Genomic DNA, 19,495 nt, shown 5'->3' on the forward strand with positions numbered 1-19,495 from the left:
TTCATGACTGCTAGGCTGAACTGGCATAGTATGGACTGCGGCTACTGTCAGGTGGGTTCTTGGGTTTGTGGCAATAAATCATTACGTGGCCGACACTGAGAAGGGGAAGTTAAATTTGTCAATTCGCTTCGACTCTAGTCGTCGGGATTGCATTCCCTTGTTGATATGAAGAATGGGTGTGAGGGAAACGGAGATGGCATTTTGGAGAGGGGCGGGGGTGTCAGTTCAAGGGGCAGTGGGAGGGGAACGGTGGGGGCGCTCAAAGTGTGCCTGCCATTTAAAGTCACTGCCTCTTGAAAGGAATGCCTGCTCCCTGCGCAGTAAAACTTTGAGCGAGCTGCACGTACTTTATTTTTAACGCGCTGGGTGGGTCAAACGGCCGTTGACTGGAATGAGTGCTGCGCGCGGCGATTCGCTCTCACTCTGTCTCCTTCCAGTCCCGCTCCCCAGCTCCTCTCGGTGTTCAGTCCTACCGTGCTGTGTCCACGACCCTGACCCGGACCACGCCGGTCCTTGTGGAATTAGAACTGGCAAATAAATAAGCGGAATTCAAAGAACGCCCTGCGAAAAAGCAAACATCACTGAAACCCGAATTTTGAAGGAACTCGTTACAATTTGCAGGTAAGTTTTTTGTCGGATCGTGGAGTTTTAATAGGAAGTTCTTACAAGTGGATATAGAATTGCAATGACATTTTCCAAGACAACGCTCTGTTAATGCTTTGTTAACAGTACCGTAGGTAGTTCCTGCATATTTTGTTCTATTTGTATTAGCCTACGAATAACATTTCAAAAAGAAGAAATAAGTTTTCGTGAAGTAATTATTTATGCCAATAGTGGTGGTTTCAATAGTTTTCTGAAATTAGTTCTGAAATTAGTTATTGTCAGTATCTTGAAATAAGGTAAATGCAGATTACCAGTAGAGGATAACTTGCTTTTCCCCTGCCAGACCTACGGAAGCTGTCTGTTTTCGGTTTTACTCCCAAAGTCATTTTTATACGTACTTTTATGTTTCATCCACGTAGAATTTGAGATTTAGTTGACTGGCTCTTTAAGAGCACAGCGCATGCTTAATCAGCAGACTTCAGAATTGGTTGTTGTATATTATCTTTTTATAGTCATATTTAGGTTATAATGTAATTCGTAACCCTGTCCGCAACGCAATTGCCACCTGTTGCACGATGCTAGGACTTCAGCTTCAGCTAGGACTTTCATCTTTCAGACAAGCGCTTTCCTGTTCAAAAACTACTTGTTCCTTAATTTGCGTTGTTGTGGTTTATTGCTTAGTGTTTAATCCTATTTGGTTAATGACTTAACTTTTGGCATCCTTTCATTAATTAGCGATTAAATACGATTTAAAAGCACCTTCATGGTAAGCTATAAGAACAAAGTCGAAGAACGAGGGAGAAATTAAATAAGTAATATGATTCTTGCGGTGAATGTATACTCAAGTGCACGCGTAGCCGTACGACAGTTTTGAGAACACGTGACTTGCGCTCGAGACTCAAACAGCTGCGAGTCCTTCGCGCTTGTGCAGACTGGAATGGGCAAATAAGGGAAGCATGCGACACATCTCTGGACCTGCCTTGTTCTGATATCATTTCCACGGTGGCCCTATGCACACAGTAAAATGAATAGTCTGCTTATGCTTGATTGGTGTTTTCAGTGAAGCGCTTCAGTAATTTAAGTATGGCTATTGAAACGTGATCAGTAATTGCTGATTGTACATTTTTTTTACATTATGGGGACCTTGCTTCCTTTGCACTGAAATGCATCTTGCATGTTCTGAGACCGCACCCAGTGCACGAGGTCAGGGTTTTAATCTCAATGGGAGAACATCTTTGATACGTACATAACCTAAGATGGATGTTAGCCTGGGCTCTCCACAGACATCTCTACATCTTTTAGTCTTTCAGGAGGATAAGGCAATTTTCATGATGTATTCTATATTTATATATAAGTGATATGGGATATAAGGGATGTATAAGGAAAGTGAACAGACTTGCATGTAGTATAGTGACACAAAATGACATGGCTCGAATGCCATGCCAGGATTGTGTTCTTTCCATATTTGGTTTTCCAAACTGGCAACATTTCTACTAAAACAAATGTCACATCCCAGAGTTCTCTCAAGCAGCTTTCAAGCTGGCATCGCTGAGTATTTATATCTTGTTGGGACGCTTTGTGATCAGATTCTGTGTATTCCGTATTCCAATCCTAAATTTAAAAAAAAAAAAAAAAATTGTCCATCGGGAGACATATTTGAGTTCACTCAAAAAGGTTCTCAGCTTGATTTAGTTTAATTCTCACCACTACAGTGCCCCTGAAAGTTTCAAAAGGACTGCTCCAGCCTTCTAAAACAGTCTGTGCCCTTTAAGATGGTGTACACCTCATTCATGAGAAATTGGCCACACCCAGCTTGAGCGTCTCATCCATTACATTACATTACAGGCATTTAGCAGACGCTCTTATCCAGAGTGACTTACACAACTTTTTACATAGCATTTTACATTGTATCCATTTATACAGCTGGATATATACTGAAGCAATGCAGGTTAAGTACGTTGCTCAAGGACACAACGGCAGTGTCCTTACCCAGGAATCGAACCTGCGACCTTTCGGTTACAAGCCCAGTTCCTTACTCACTGTGCTACACTCCGTCATCCCCTGCAGTCCTTCTAAAAAAAAAAATGTCCCCTGCTCCTTCCTACACAGTGAAATGACCAGTGTTAAATAAACTCTTGCAGAGTACATATGGTCCTGCTCTGGTCTGTCAGAGTTGAATGAATACAGGAAATTTTACTGTGTGGAAAAAGTAGAAAAAGTAGCCCTCTGACTCCAGAATCAGGTTGTACAAACTTTAACAAATGTGACATAAGCGCATTCCAGTCTAAAAGGATGGAGTAAGATCACGGTGTTCTGCTAAGTCGTGGCAATTTGTTTTGGTGGGGGTTTGTTTTTGTACCCGCACAAGGTGAATGAGATAAATGTGTCCACAGTAAACATGATGAAAGTTTCCAAAAACAGACGATGAATCCACTGTGATTTACTGAGGATGTTGACTGTCTATTGTTGTTCATTTATTAATAATAATATCAATAAGTAACATGATTTATTAATAACATTACATTACACTTACAGTTAGCAGGCATTCTTCATCCAGGGAAATTTGCACAGCTTACATTCGTTTATATACAATCCATTTTTACAGCTGAATATTTGCTGAAACAGTTTAAGTGCCTTGCTGAAGGGTACAACGGCAACACCCGACCCAGGAATCAGACCCAAAATCCAGTTATGCTACAGCCCCAATTGTGGGGTCTATTTTCTGTTTGATCTATTTTTAATGCAGTGACACAGTAGGATGTGTTCCTGGAGAGCTTAACAACACCGGCTTTCCAGGGAATTCGACAGGTGTTTGTGCTACTTGTCAAATAAAAATAAAAAAACAATATTGAAATGAATGGATATTAATGGCCTGTTTTTATTACCTCCCAAAGCCGCAATAGACAGGGGCGGACAGGAAGGACATCCGTAATTAGGGATATTATTTCATGAGGCTTAAACATGGCAGGATTACCCACCTCCACCACTGCCTGTGAAACTAGCTGCAGTAGTGCTCTGGTAACCATGGCTCCCCTCTTTGGTTTGTTTATTGGAAAGTGTACTACCATTGGTTTTTTTTGTTTTTTTTTTGCTTCAAGACAATAGTTTACATTAATGACAGTGAATTAGTGCAGGGATCGTTTACTCAAGTCTGCAAGAGCGTCTGGTTTTTCTTCCTTGTCTGTTTAAAACTTCAGATGATTCAGATGACAGACGGATCACCGTTTTCCATTTGGTCAACCCAACCTTTTGTCCGAGAAACTTGAAGCAAGCAATCGTGTTGTGCGTTTCCTCTTTAAAAGAAAAAGAGGGTTCTGTTTGTATGTCTTTAGGGAAGGATGGCTTTGGTCTGCTGGTTGAATTGCTGTTGATGGGAACCAGTCCTGTCTCTTGTTGTGATAGAAGAGTAATGGGGAGAGGGGGTGGGGGGCTGTGCTGTGCTGTTTTGTGCAGGGAAACCAGCGTTGGGCAGAGATAGCCGTATCTGCAGTGAATACAGAGAGACGGTGCTACTCAGCGCCTTTCTGTCCTGAAACACAAGAGCTGAACATCTGCCTGAACACTTGGCCCAGCTCAGCAGTGGGTGTGGTGGGGTGTGGGGTGGGGGGTGGGGGGGGGTGGAGGCGGGGTGATTGGGGTCATGTGGAAGTGGGTGAAGTCAAATGTGTGAGTGAGTGCATGTGTGTGTGTTTGTGTGTGTGTGTTTGTGTTTGTGTGTGTAAGCATATGTGTAAGTGTGTATGCGTGTGTAAGTGTGTGTAAGTGTATGTGTCTGTATGTGTGTAAGTGTGTATGAGTACTTGTGTGTGTAACTGTGTGTGTGTGTGTGTAAGTGTGTGTAACTACATGTGCTTGTGTGTGTGAGTGTGTGTGTGTGTAAGTGTAAGTGCATATGTGTGTGTGTGTGTAAGTGTGTGTATAAGTGTGTGTGTGTGTGTGTGTGTGTATAAGTGTGTGTAAGTGCCTGGGATGTGTACGGGGCTCCGCCAGGTTTTGTGTGAGGTGATAAGGGGATTCCCACTGGTGGGTGGAGTCGGGAGGGGGAGTGCGTCAGTTCCTGATAATGACCCCCCTGCACTGTGCTGATACAGAAGGAGACGGGGGTGACTGTTACAGTCGCATGTCAGAGCAGCGCTTCCGCGCCTCGGTCCCTGGGCCCCCCTATGCTCGCTGGCTTTCTTTCCAACGACAATAGCAATCCCAGAATTTTAACCTGCTGTAAATATTTCTTAATTAGGTGCTTTTCGTGATTAGAGGGATTATTTACCCTCCGAAGGCGCATTATGTCAGAAATAGCTGTGTGCACTATGAAGAATAAAATGTTCACATTTGGGCTGTATTGCAAACAATTTCATTTAAAGAGGTAGCAAAAATGTTTTAACTGATCAAATTAAAGTCTGACATGGATCAATAGGCTCCTAATACGAATCTTTTGGTAGATACTGAAGAATTCAAAGACAAAGCAAGTGATAACCAGCATACCTGCATTGTGTTAATATATTTAGGGAAACATTATGAAATAAATGTAACACGTGTTCAACAAACTATTTAGGAGCCTATTTATTCTTTTTTATGCAAGTACTTGCAATATAACGCAACAAGCACAATATGAGCATGGGATTTGTATTCTTCATGGTATGCATAGCTATTATTGACATAATGTGGCTTAAGAGGGTAAACAATCCTTCTATACATGAAAAGCACCTAATTAAGAAAAGTAAACAGCTTGTTAAAATTCTGGGATTGCAACTGCACAACCAGCATATACAGGGGGGCCCAGGGCTGAGGTTGGGAACCACTATGTCAGATGCGCCCCCCCCCCCCCCCCCCACCACTACTGTCTCTTTTCTTTGTCCATACCGAACCCTCAGAGGGAGGTACATCAGTGTTGTGAAATCGCAAATGTAAAATTATACACCTGTCAACAGACTTGAGGAAAGCTCTATAACTGGGACAATGGCAGACGGGTCCCAGGGGGAGATGGGATAATCGAGCCACGGTTTTGTTTCTCTGACAGCCAAAGACAGACACCGTTATGTAATGAGAGCACAGATCCTAAATTAGCGCCGGAGAGATTTATATTTTTTTTTTCGTCGGTTGGTCTCCATGGGAACCGGTTTGAAAATTCTCCACTCAGGCACAGAGATGCCACCTCTTGAGTCCATGCAGAAGGGGAGCTGTTAGCACAGCGCTAGCATTGGTATCACATTTAGATCCTACAGCTGGAGTGCTGTTTATCTTCCGCTATTAAAAGAACAAATGCACTTGTTGGAGCTCTTTTGTTTATTTCCAGTTATTTGAGCTATTTTTGTGAACTCCCGCTGAGATATTTTGCAGATTGTTCTGGATAAGAGCATCTGATGAGGAAATGAATACTGTAGTATAAAAGCTTGTTGTTCTTCGGATTCCTTCGGTTGTTTTTTTTTCTGTTTCAATGAATTGTGTCTCTCTCGCAAAGGCAAGCTTTCAGTAACCTCTGTTCAAAATTAAGTCCGCAAGAAGTTCAGATGTTAAATAAAGTTAATAAACAAAGTCCAGGAATCTTATGTACTCTATTAGAGCTAAATGTCTTTGTGACGTTGAGTTGATTTATGCTGAACATTTTATTCTGCAGACTTTTTTTTGTTGTTGTTACTATTTATTTATTTTTAAATGGGCCAAACACTCACAGTTAAGCCCATGTGTTGGAGGGAAGCAGTTTCCTGCTAAAGCTAGCCGTACTCACTCAAATGGTAAATGGACTGCATTTATATAGCGCTTTTATCCAAAGCGCTTTACAATTGATGCCTCTCATTCGCCAGAGCAGTTAGGGGTTAGGGGTTAGGTGTCTTGCTCAAGGACACTTCGACACGCCCAGGGCGGGGTTTGAACCGGCAACCCTCCGACTGCCAGACAATCGGTCTTACCTCCTGAGCTATGTCGCCCCATAGGGGGAGACGGGGGTTGTCCTGCTAAAGCTAGCCGTACTCGCTCAGGGGAAGACGGGGGTTGTCCTGTCCTGTGCCTGTGCAGGGCTGATAAGACAGCTCCACGGTACCAGGCCACGGAATGATAGAGCTATCACAGCCCAGAGTCCCCACCCGCCATTACACGCAAGGATATGCACACGGCACACTCTGACACCTCCACCCGCCATTACACACAAACACATACTGTATCGACTTTACCCGCCAATACAGTCAAACACATACTGTACACTGCCATTACACACAAATACATACTGTACACCGCCATTATACACAAACACATACTGTATCGACTTTACCCACCATTACATTCAAACACATACTGTACACTGCCATTACACACAAGCACATACTGTACACCATCATTACACACAAGCACATACTGTACACCATCATTACACACAAGCACATACTGTACACCGCCATTATACACAAACACATACTGTACACCATCATTACACACAAACACATACTGTACACCGCCATTATACACAAACACATACTGTACACCATCATTACACACAAACACATACTGTACACCGCCATTATACACAAACACATACTGTACACCATCATTACACACAAGCACATACTGTACACCGCCATTATACACAAACACATACTGTACACCATCATTACACACAAACACATACTGTACACCGCCATTATACACAAACACATACTGTACACCATCATTACACACAAACACATACTGTACACCGCCATTATACACAAACACATACTGTACACTGCCATTACACACAAACACATACTGTACACCGCCATTATGTGCGAACACATACGGCACTCTGACACTGACACCTCCACCCGCCATCACACACAAGCGCATGCTGTGCACATTCCTGCCCTGGGCTGAGTGACGCTCTGATACGTTTCACTCAGACGGCGGGCTCGCCATTAGGGGCCTGAGGCATGATGGGGGAAGGAATCGGACGGTAAAAACAGAGAAAGGGTCAGGCTGTGGTTATGGCTGACAGAGCCCCGCTTATCTTCACTGTGTATTTTCTGTGCTGTACAGTACAGTCATAAGTTACATAACAGCTGGTTCGTTTAGCGGACGCTGTCCTCCCCAGCCCAGGACAGGGGTAACCACGTGAGCCTGGTGTGTGACAGTGATCTAGTCCAGGCTGACGGTGTACGTGATGGCGACAGTGATGTAGTCCAGGCTGACGGTGTACGTGATGGCGACAGTGATGTAGTCCAGGCTGACGGTGTGCGTGATGGCGACAGTGTAACACAGGCCAGGGGTAACTATGCCAACCCACAACCTTGACACAGTGATTGCAGCGGTGCAGAGGTTCACGCAGTGCGGTGCTTCAGTTCTAAGCACTGGCCCCATGTGTGGCTGCTGTGTCTGTTTCGTGCAGGAATAAGAGATGGGGCGGGGGTGGGGGGGGAGGCGGAGGGGAACGTGATCTCTGCTGTATTTTAGGCCTGTTCTGTGGTGCCTTTTGTGAGTGACTGCTCCCCCATCTCTACCCCTACGCGTGCTATACTTTTCACTTTGTGGATGCTTCCTGTATACCACCTAACTCTTGAGGTTACAGAAATGTGCAAGTTGCCTAAACACAAATGTTAACTACATAAAAGGTTGGCTAAACAAAAAAATGACATGTATCCCAGGGACTACAGATGAAAATAGGCCTCCCTGACTAGCTCTGGCACATTTACAGAAATGTCATTAGTGTGCGTTGTCCCTGTCAAATAAACTAACAAGTCAGAAAAAAAATTAATGTTCTGTCGTCTACACAGAGGTGTGAAGTAAATGATTCCATTAGATGAATGCCCTTGAATCAGAATCATAATCCCAGTGATTTTGTTTTGGTCTGTGTTGTTTCAGAGCCCCCCGCCCCCCCCCCCACAACCCCTCCAAGTGTGTGTGTTTTTGAAATTCACCCATCCGCCCCTCCCTCCACCGTACCCCGCTGCGTACCAGAAGACCCCACCTAGAAGACCCCGCCCCAAAGACTCCGCCCACAAGACCCCGCCCAGAAGACCACCGGCCAGCAGCCCCGCCCAGCAGCAGCCATGACCTCCACCACGGACTTCGACCACGCGGAAATCACGCAGCAGTACAGCCACGTCAACACCAGGTTCGAGCTCCCGGACGAGGAGCTGGACAACGACAACAGCTCCGTCCGACTGTTCGAGCGCTCCCGCATCAAAGCCCTCGCAGGTGAGGAGCCGGGGGGGGGGGGGGGGCCTGCATTGGGGGGGTGGGCAGTCGCTACAGTGTGCGTATCTCTTGCTGAGATCTGGCTGGTGGCTTCGGGGCTCGGCAGTGCAGTGCAGTCCATGTCTGCAGTTCTCCTGAGTAACTTGAGTTTCGTGCACTTTATTTGTGTCTGGAGCCGGTCGTTAGAGTGTCTGACCTCTGTAACCTCAGCAGCTGGCCCCTCCCAGAGGTGCCTGTGGGTGTCAGGTTAATGCTTAAAGGTGTGCGAAGGCACCATCCTTCACTTATAAACAGACGCAGTGGCTCCACCGTCGCTACAGCAAGACCTGAGCAGAGGCATCTTATTGGATTCATATTCCTCCTCACCCCCCCCCCCCCAACGGACACTGCATTTCAGTAGCTGTAATCCAGACAGGATGTGCCCTGTTTAATTCACTTACCTCCCAACGCGGCTATACACTCCCTCTCGCATCGCGAGCGGATCGATGCCATTATGGCAGCCCAGAATGCATTTGGCGCGTCGTTTACCGTATGGGTGGGGGGGGGGGGATGTGGGGAGGGGGGTGGAGGGTGCGAGATCTCTGCTGGCTTTGGGGCCTGTTCTGGAGCAAACTCAGTGTGCTGCTGTTAGGATGTGAGCTGCCCCTCGTTGCAGTTGGGCATTGCGCATAAAGCAAGGGGTGACATTTTCAACAACAGATTCCTCAGAAACGTGGAGCTGTCCTGGGGGGGCGGTGCTTGTCCTGGTATCTGTGTGGAGTTGAGTCCAGTGTTGACTGTGGCCAACAGCCCTGCAGGGCCTCGTGTCAGTGTTTTATGCCCAAGGGAGGCGGGGTTTCGGGCGGTAGGGTTGTCCCTGTGCAGGAAGTGCAGCCGGGTGTGTGTGGGGCGGGGGGGGGGGGGGTGTGTGTGTGTGTTTCTCTGCCGAATCGATGGAGGAGGAGGAGGAGGTAGCAGCGCAGGGTCTGACCTGCGAATGATGCTGCGCGATGTAATGTAAAAAAAACAGAGGGGAAAAAAATAATAATAATAAAAAAACTTGGAAACATCTTCATGGGAACGCAATGTGAGGCAGAGTGTGTAATGGTGCTAAATCTGAGCGAGGATTCCAGTGGAACAGCAGCACTCACCTTGACTCTCACCTACCTCGCAGTCCACAGAGTCATGTGATACTGTGGTTTTACTGTAGCCCCGCCCTCTTTCTCCAGCAGTCACAGTTGCCAAATAGTTACACTGTACACCCCCCACCACCACCACCAACACCCCCTGTTCCCCGCCCCGTGGATGGCTGGGAGCCTTCCTGCATAGTCAGAATACTTCCCTGATGGATCAGGACAGCTGGCCCCCGCCCCAATACCACGCCCCCCCCCCCCCCCCCCCCCCCCAGCTCACTAACCCCTGGGATAACTACAGGAGATGGTAATCCGCAACACACATGTGAGAGTCAGTTGTCAGGAAGGCAGGGCTCTTTAAATAGGGCCGTCTCTGGGTCAGATGCACAGAAACAAGGTCTGTAAGCTTTGGGGAACGTGGCTGGGGGTGGGGGGACGGTGTGCATCTCTCACAAGCTCTGACAGACTGATTTTGACAATGGGGGGGGGGGGGGCACATTTAATCAGCTGCTCCTGGACTTGAGTGGGTTTCAGCTCATCTCAGAACTGGCCTCGGTACCTACCTGTCTAACAGTCCTGTGTTTGTGTGTATGTGTGTGTGTGCGTGCATGTGTGCGCATCTGTGAGTGTGTGTTTTAGTGTGTGTGTGCGTGTGTGCATATCTGTGAGTGTGTTTTGTGTGTGTGTGTGTGTGTGTGTATGTGTGCATGTCTGTGAGTGTGTGTTTGTTTGTGTCTATATGTGAGAATAGAAATCACCTCTGTGTCTTTAAGGCAAGTGGATGTTTCTCTGCGTGGGAGTTCAGTATTCAGTGTTTTTCAGTGCGCTGATGTGTCGCTAATGCAATCAGGGTTACAGAGATGCTTTCTCTGAAGCATTACCTCAGATTCATTAGCTATAGGCAAAATACGCATGTGCTCATATCTGAAAACAAACACACACACGCACACACACACACACACACTCACACACACACACACACACGCGCACACACTCACTCACACACTCACACACACCGGCTTGTCTGTGCCTGAATTGAGCTGAACTGCCTCGGAGTGCTCGATGATGTAAGTGCGGAGCGGCGTGTGGGGGGGGGGGGCGGGGGGGATGGGGGGGGGGGGGGGCGCAGGATGGCGGTGGAGGTAGTCGGCAGCGCACGCAGTCAGGGACGTACTGCGCGCGTGGCTGGGGCGACGGAGCCGCTCAGACCTGCGCGAGCGAGCCGAGAGCGCCCCAGCGACCGTTAGCGTAGCACGGAGCCGCCGAACCGGAGCGGGGAGAGGGAACGACAGAGAGGAGAGAGAGGAGAGAGAGGAAGAAGAAGAAGAAGAAGACAGAGAAGAGGAGAGGAGAGGAGAGGCGAGTGGCTGCGCGGTCAGGATGAGCAGCCCCTGTCTGTGCCGCGCTCCGCCGTGCCCGACCCGGCTAGCCGAGGTCACCATCAGCCTGAAACCCGGCAGGGAGGCGTCCGGTCGGCCCGGCGGCGGGGGACGGGCGGGCGGTGGCGGCGGCGGAGGCGGGGGTGCGGGAGCCAGGGAGACGCCCGGCCGGGCTGCGGGGGGGACGGGGAGCCGGAGCAGGAGCACCCCTCCGGTGCACAGGGCGCAGCGCGGGGTGGAGGGGCGCCGTGTGGTCCGGGTGGGAGCCCGGAGCAAGCCGGAGCCCCAGCCCATGAAGAACGGCACCGTCCCGGGCATGCCGCCGGGGCTCTCCCCCTTCGCGCCCTCCTCTTCCTCCTCCTCCACTTCCTCCTCGTCCTCCTCCGGCAGGCCGAGGTGCCGGAGCCCCCCGCCGCCCCCGCCCCCCGTCCCGGAGCATGAGGCGCGCCCGCTGGCTGAGCTACAGCACCTCCAACATCTACAACTCCATCCTGGACGGGCGCTTCCGCCAGCTGCAAGGTACCGTCCCGGGACGGCCTGGGGGAGAGCCCCGGACCCCAGCCTAGTTACGCGGGGCGGTGTGTGTGTGTGTGTGTGTGTATGTATGTGTGTGTGCATGCGTGTGTGTGTGTGTGCGTGCATGTGCGTGCGTGCATGTGTGTTTGTGTGTGTGTGTGTGCGTGCGTGCGCATGCGTGCGTGCTTGTGTGTGTGTGTGTGTGTGTGTGTGTGTGTTTGGGTGTGCGTGTGTGTGTGTGTGTGAGCAGGGAGGGGATTCTGCTGCCTAATAGCCAGAGCTCTGCTCCGTCCATAACAGTCTTTTTAAATGTGTCTTTATTTAAATATTTATTTATTTGAGCGGAACTGCCCCAATTGTTAGTTGAGTTGGTCTTGAATATTTTATGGTGCGGATGCCTAAATCGGTCTACATCAGTTTTTTCCCCTACTCTGGGGGGGGGGGGGGGGGGGCATTAATGTTCTGTTGCAAGTTTTAGTTTTATTTACATATTTATTTGTTGGGGTTACCTGGACAAGTTAAAAAAATGGGTGCTTGATCAAGCAGTGTTTAGTGCCTGTCTTAATGTAATGACTGTTACAGTGTATAGTGCCTGTCTTAATGTAATGACAGTTACAGTGTATAGTGCCTATCTTAATGTAATGACAGTTACAGTGTATAGTGCCTGTCTTAATGTAATGACAGTTACAGTGTATAGTGTCTATCTTAATGTAATGACAGTTCCAGTGTATAGTGCCTATCTTAATGTAATGACAGTTACAGTGTATAGTGCCTATCTTAATGTAATGACAGTTCCAGTGTATAGTGCCTATCTTAATGTAATGACAGTTACAGTGTATAGTGCCTATCTTAATGTAATGACAGTTACATTGTATAGTGCCTATCTTAATGTAATGACTGTTTGGGGCGTGCTGAGCGCGTGTGGTCTCTTGTGCCTAGTTGGCCCCATTCCTGTCCTCATCCTCTTGCCCAATCCCCACAGAGAATTCTCAGCTCCAGATCTTTCACACAAATCCAGTTTGCAGACTTTTTTCCCCCCCCTCCTCCTGAAGGCTTAATTTAAATGTCTCAAACGATTTCAAAACAGTTTGGCGAATGATGCCGCTTGAATGGACCACAATGCAGTGCAACCACTGACCGCTGTAGTCATGTAAGTATATTTTGAGGAAGAGGCACCATCAGCCTCGGTAGTAATGGGAAAAGAAGAGACTGCTTTAGAGTAAACATTCCAAACGTATGCTTTGGTATATAAAAGCTTATATAACTCATATTTGGCCTTTTCTATCTGAAGGGCTGTCATGATATAATGGACTACATGTACCATGGAGGATAAATAACTGACCTGTAAACATGCATCCCTGAATGGCCTCCTCCCAGGGGATTCTGGGAAGTTTGTCAGTGAAGAGGTCAAGCCTGGGTTGGTGGGGGAAGGAAGGCCAGTAGTCTGGACTCTTTGTGATGGAGTGAAATCTGTCAATTGTTGACTGTGTTAAAAATATTTCAGCTTGACGTAGAATGGATCCATTGGATGCCATGGATGCCTCTCTCCAGTCTCTAAATGGTTAAATTCACAGTAATCCCTTGCCAGTTACCATAGATACTTTTTTGTGCTAATTAGGAACTCACTGGGCTGTTATAGGCATACTTTATATTCCTGTAAGGAAAGTGAGACATTTTTTAAACGGTTACAGAAACAGGAGGTTTTTTTCCCATAAAATGGAAAAGAGAGGTCTCTGCTGTCTTGTCAAACAGTAAAAACTCAAGCATATGTGTCCCCCAATGGGAGTTAAGCATTACCATTGCTGCTGGATGTCCACCCCAGTGGGAGAAAGCACAGTTCACTCTTACTTATGCATGTGTTTTGTGATTGAATAAGGTTCCTGTTCCGGGTTTTTCCGAAGGGCTTTCTTATGCATTTAGTTTTTGCCTTGTTGCCGAGGCGTTGTGTCCTCACCCGTTACCACGGTGATCTGTCCTCACCCTGTTTCCAAGGTGTTCTGTCCGCATCCTGTTACCAAGGTGCTCTGTCCTCCCCCGTTACCACAGCGTTCTGTCCGCACCCTGTTACCAAGGTGCTGTGTCCTCACCCGTTACCATGGTGTTCTGTCCACACCCTGTTACCAAGGATGCTCTGTTCTCACCCTGTTACGAAGACATTACACCCTCACCCAGTTACCCAGGTGCTCCTCCCTAGCCCCTGAATGTCTGGCCTGACTGCAGTGACTGGCCGGGAACACGCTGGGACTGAAAGGCACTTCCAGTAAGAGCTGACTCTCAGCAAAAAATAAAAACAACCAGGTTGCATACAGGGAAAATCCATCAGTATGAATAAGTCATGCGGCTGCAGTTTGTGTCGTGCGCCAGGGCTGAGCTCTAAGGCATCCTGTGCGCTGAGCGGCAGTCCGGAGGGCCGACAGCTTTGTTACCGCTGAAAGCGCCGAAACGATGAGTCCACCCCCGTCGAACTCGGCACAGAGTCGCAACATGGCCGTGTTACCCAACTGCCTAATGGCAGCGTCGTCGCTTTGCATCATGCCCAGTGACTCGGGAGGCGTGAGCGGTGGGCGTAACTCTGACGGGCAGGCTGGTGCTCTTTGAGACCCAACCTTTGGGCCTCAAGGGCTTTTCGTTTTCTTGTGGGTTTTTGAAGTGTGACGTTTTGAGTTCCCCCCCCCCCCCCGAGGCCGTCGCTCTTAACGGGACACGCGCGCGTGAACGAAAAGCAGACTCCGCAGCGCTGAGCAGAACGCCCCACGCGTGTCGTTTTCATAATTTCCCTTCCGTTTCTTTCCGGCGCTCACTGAAGGACCCAGAAGAGCTCTGCATGTCGAGTTTCTAACGACGGCGAGGGGAACACGACGTAGCATCATTTATTAAAACGCTGCACTCTTTGATGATAGAGGGGGGAAAAAACATCGCCTCGCTTGCGCTTCAGGTTCGTTCGTACCGCTGCGACGGCGCAGAAAATGGCGGCTAAAAATCCTCCGCTTGGAAGAAAAGCGGTTGGAGACGTTGGGCTCGCGCCCCGTCGGTCTCTGCAGACCTGGGCCTAAAAGCACACGTCTTGCTCGCTCGTTTTATCTCCCTCTCTCCCTTCGCACTAATTCAGCTGCCTCTGAATCATTTATCGTGTAAGTTACTGCCGGTACAGTTTTTTTTTGTACTCGTACTATTGGGTAGACAGATACATATATATACAGTGCAGCGCTCTCGTACACGCAATCGCACATACACCGCTTGTACACGCAAACATGTCTGCCTGTACACGTGTACAGACTAGCGCACACGTACGCCCGCATGACCAAGCACACGCGTGTGCGCACATTCACGAATGCAACCTTACATCGATTCCCCCCCTGAAATCTGTTGAGAATACACACAAACTTAAACACACACACACACACACACACACACACACACACATACAATGCAGACTAAAATGCCGAAACACACGCGGGCGTGCCCCAGACACACACGTGTGAGTCGGTGGCCGTTTGCTCTAGTTTTGGAGCGTGTGACTGCGGGTTAGGGAAGAGGTCGATGTTCTCGGGCAGGACAGTGACCAAGCGAGACGGGCGCACATGCCTGTATTATAAATGAGCCTGTCGTGTCCCTTCCAGACTTCTCCCCGTCCTCCCTTCTCATGGTACTCTGTCCCAGATTAAAGAGGGCAGGGCTCCCAGCTGAGCAGGACGAGGTCCTGTTATTTTTGGGTTGTTACGAAATTACAGTTCCAGTTTCCTCCTGCTGTGGAAGGTGTAGCAAGGCACTCCAGTGCGACCTCATTGCTTGCCAGAACTAAAAAGTTTTCTGTCTACTAACAGATATTTTCTTAGATTTTTACCTCTGGATCCTTGTTAGTTTTGTGTGTCGCAGGACGGTGTACGTCCACTGGTTTTTTTTACTTTGCATAATTGTATGCATTCAGTTGTCATCGTGTGATTTTCGAAACCCTCTGAAACCTTGTTTTCCAGTATTGAGCTGTCATGAATGTTTCTGTTCTGAGAATGTTTTTCTCCTGAGTGGAAGTACTAAGACTTGTTTTCAGGGAAGATAAAAGACTTAAATGTGGCATATTCTCAGGTGAAGTAATGGGATCTGAAATTAACTTGACATTTGTGATAGCTCTTCCTTTAAGTAATGGAAGCAGGACAAGATAGCCAAAAATAAAAACCCTTCCCTTCTAAGCTCCTGTCTTAGCAGCGCACTGAATTCCCCTGTGTACCCCTCTAGACGAGAGAGAGGCGGTCCAAAAGAAGACCTTCACTAAATGGGTGAACTCCATCCTGTCCCGAGTGAGCTGCCGAATTTCAGACCTGTACCTCGACCTACGGGACGGGCGCATGCTGATAAAGCTCCTGGAGGTGCTGTCTGGTGAACGACTGGTGAGTGGCAATGATATTCATCTCATCCCGAGATTACAAAAGTAAACGCCTCAGTCAATGTGTAGCCAATCACCTGGGTGATACATGGCAGCCATTTTGCTCTTTAGCCAATAAATGACTTGAATGAACCACTGGTGCCGAGAACACCCCAAAAACCAGCAGGCACTGCGGCCCTTCAGGACACCTGTGCCACGTGTGGTAGATCCCTATTAGCTATTATTGTGGACCTATCCCTCTTTTCTCTCCTTACCTGATCATTGGTTCTTCATTCCCCTTATACATCTCCCTGCTCACCACAGCACAACCTCTCCTCCTCTTCCTTCCCCCCTTCCTCTTCCTCCTCCCTCTCTCTCCCGCCAGCCCAAGCCCACCAAGGGCCGCATGCGTATCCACTGCCTGGAGAACGTGGACAAGGCCCTGCAGTTCCTGAAGGAGCAGAGGGTGCACCTGGAGAACATGGGCTCCCACGACATTGTCGACGGCAACCACCGCCTCATCCTGGGCCTCATCTGGACCATCATCCTGCGCTTCCAGGTGAGCACCAGCAGCCGAGCCTCCACCTGAGCCCCTGGGGCAGGAGCACAGGTCCGGATCACCTGACCCAGCTCAGTGTCTCAGCTCAGTGCACAGGTCCTGATCACCTGACCCAGCTCAGTGTCTCAGCTCAGTGCATAGGTCCCTATCACCTGACCCAGCTCAGTGTCTCAGCTCAGTGCACAGGTCCCTATCACCTGACCCAGCTCAGTGTCTCAGCTCAGTGCACAGGTCCCAGGCACCTGACCCAGCTCACTGTCTCTCCACCATTATCAGAACCATGTGAGCAAAGTGAGTTATTTGTGTTGTATGATCTTGACAAGGGGGCTGGGATTGCATATTTATTTTTAATCGCAGGATTTGACTGAATTTGTTATTTTTAGCATGGCTGCTTGGTACAGCGTGGTCCGCTGCATAATTTAAAAGTTTGCAAAGGAAACACAGACAACAAAATGATTGACACTTTCCCTTTATGTATCGCCCAGCCTTGCTCCTGGTAGCCAGAGGGAGTTTGGTCTAAATTTAGTCTCCGTTGAGCTTGGTTTCTCTGCTTCTGCATCCGAGTTCATCCCCACGAACCTTAATTAGCTAAACGTTCTGTGGGAAAATGCAGCCGTTTGATAATTAGCCGTCCTTCGATGAGAAGCCGTGCGGGGATGTTAAAATTGAATTGAAGATATTTATAATCTTCCCCATTCCTCCTGAGAGTTGTCCTCACATTCTGCGGTGCACACGTGAAGCGGTCTTGTTAATCGTAACTGCGATTATTGATTGAATTTTATACTCATGATCTCAAAGTGTCTTACAATGAAGGGGAGGGGGGGGGGAGGTGGCACCTCACTTCAAACCACCAACAATGAGTTTCCCAGCACCAGGGTGATGCGTGGCAGCCATTTTGTGCCAGAAGGCTGACCACACATCAGCTTATGTTTAAGCAATACCACACGAGAGGCTGTGCTGTATGGTGAATACAGTCACGGCTACAGGGGTGTTGTTAGGCACAACGCAAAGCATTGTCGACTTTTATAAAATGGTTTGAACCAATGGATGACATTATTTATTTTATAATATCATTTGTATGTAAAGGTTTTACTAACAGGTTTTTTGATTAACTGTCACTATCTTGGATTTACAATCACTGTAGAATGCTCATCTCTCGGCCAATCAGCATCCAGGATCCAGGATCCTTATTTGCATCCATTTCTGTGGTTGGTCTTTAAGGTCACTGTACTTTTTGCGCTCAGATTCAAGACATCATAGTAGAGACGGGACAGGCCGACCAGAAAGAGACGCGCTCTGCCAAGGACGCCCTGCTGCTGTGGTGCCAGATGAAAACAGCTGGGTGAGTGAGACTGGGGTTTAGGGTCATCAGGTCTAATCACTGGCAGGGACATCCATCCATTATCTGACGGGGACATCCATCCATTCATCCACCCACTATCTGACAAGGACATCCATCTATCCATCCATCCATCCATCCAGTATCTGACAAGCACATCCATCTATCCATCCATCCATTATTTGGCAGGGACATCCATCCATCCATCCATCCATCCAGTATCTGACAGGGACATCCATCCATCACATCCATTATCTATACCCGCTTATCCTGGGCAGGTTTGTGGGGGGTGCTGGAATCTATCCCAGAGTGCATTGGGCGAGAGGCAGGATTATACCCTGGACAGGCTGACTGGCAGGGACAACTTTACTTTCTTTTTTCCCATTGAGTCTGTTCCTAAGCCATATTCCATTTTAATTGTTACCTAATTACATCCATTGCACTTAGCTACTCCACAGCTGAAAGTGGATACTGCACTCATTTGACAATTTCTACCCTATTGTAAGCGAGTGCTCTTGGGGGTGTGTGCGTGAACCACTTTTTTTTGTCTCTTGAAATAATGCCCTGAAGAAGGCTCACAGTCAAAACACGTTGGCATTGAAAGTTAAAATGAATTACCTCAGAAGACTGTGTGGCCAGTTTCCATAAGCATCTCGCATAATATCGTCTTTTTGACAGTAACATCTGTAAGAGCCCTAGCATGGAATGGTCCAACAAGCAATGGCAGTGAAGTTCCTTGAAACAAAGCGTGATTTTAGCAAAACTAAGTAATCGTCATTTTGTTCCTATTTTTGTTTCACAGATACCCAAATGTCAACATCACCAACTTCACGACAAGCTGGAAGGACGGCATGGCATTCAACGCCCTCATCCACAAACACAGGTAACGCCTGGTCTACAGCCAAATACATCTCCAATACTCCTCTCTGCAACTACAGCCAAATACACCTCCAACGCTCCAATAGTCCTTCATTGATAGACTGTCCCCCTTTACCCTTACATTACATTTTGGCATTTGCCAGACAGTCTTATCCAGAGCGACTTACAAAACTGCCCACAAAAAGGTTTATAGCAGCAGAGGTGATGCCATGTCATGCCGTGTCTGACCCTTTCTCTCTCTCTCACCCCGTGTCCAGGCCGGATCTGGTGGACTACGGAAGGCTCCAGAGGTCCAACCCCACCCACAACCTCCAGCACGCCTTCAACGTGGCTGAGCAGAAACTGGGCGTGACCAAACTCCTGGACCCGGAGGGTACGTGATGTGTCCAGATGGGCGCTGCAGGGGTGTAGCTCGAAATTATGGGCCCTGTACAAATGCAGTCTCTGTGGGACCCCTTAAAATTGTAGACCAACATGAAGTTTTTGATCCAGGCCTTTTGAGACTCCTCCTTCAGTCCTGGGTAGTCAGTTCCACTATTCCCCCCCCCACTGTAATGCCCCTGGGGTCTGACATCCTTTTTTTGT

The 19,495-nt window shown here is 48.2% G+C and overlaps 1 protein-coding gene across 1 annotated transcript in view; it reads left to right on the forward strand.

Moving 5' to 3' along the window:
- Positions 1–11,001: 11,001 nt before the first annotated feature.
- sptb (spectrin, beta, erythrocytic) overlaps positions 11,002–19,495 on the forward strand; it is a 28,912-nt gene continuing 20,418 nt past the window's right edge. The window contains 7 exon segments of the mRNA XM_035418598.1: positions 11,002–11,686; positions 11,688–11,776; positions 16,007–16,158; positions 16,519–16,692; positions 17,937–18,034; positions 18,834–18,914; positions 19,168–19,283. Coding sequence (XP_035274489.1) covers positions 11,259–11,686; positions 11,688–11,776; positions 16,007–16,158; positions 16,519–16,692; positions 17,937–18,034; positions 18,834–18,914; positions 19,168–19,283 — 1,138 coding nt within the window. The 5' untranslated portion in view covers positions 11,002–11,258.

Source organism: Anguilla anguilla, chromosome 1 (assembly GCF_013347855.1).
Source record: "Anguilla anguilla isolate fAngAng1 chromosome 1, fAngAng1.pri, whole genome shotgun sequence".
NCBI lineage: Eukaryota > Metazoa > Chordata > Actinopteri > Anguilliformes > Anguillidae > Anguilla > Anguilla anguilla.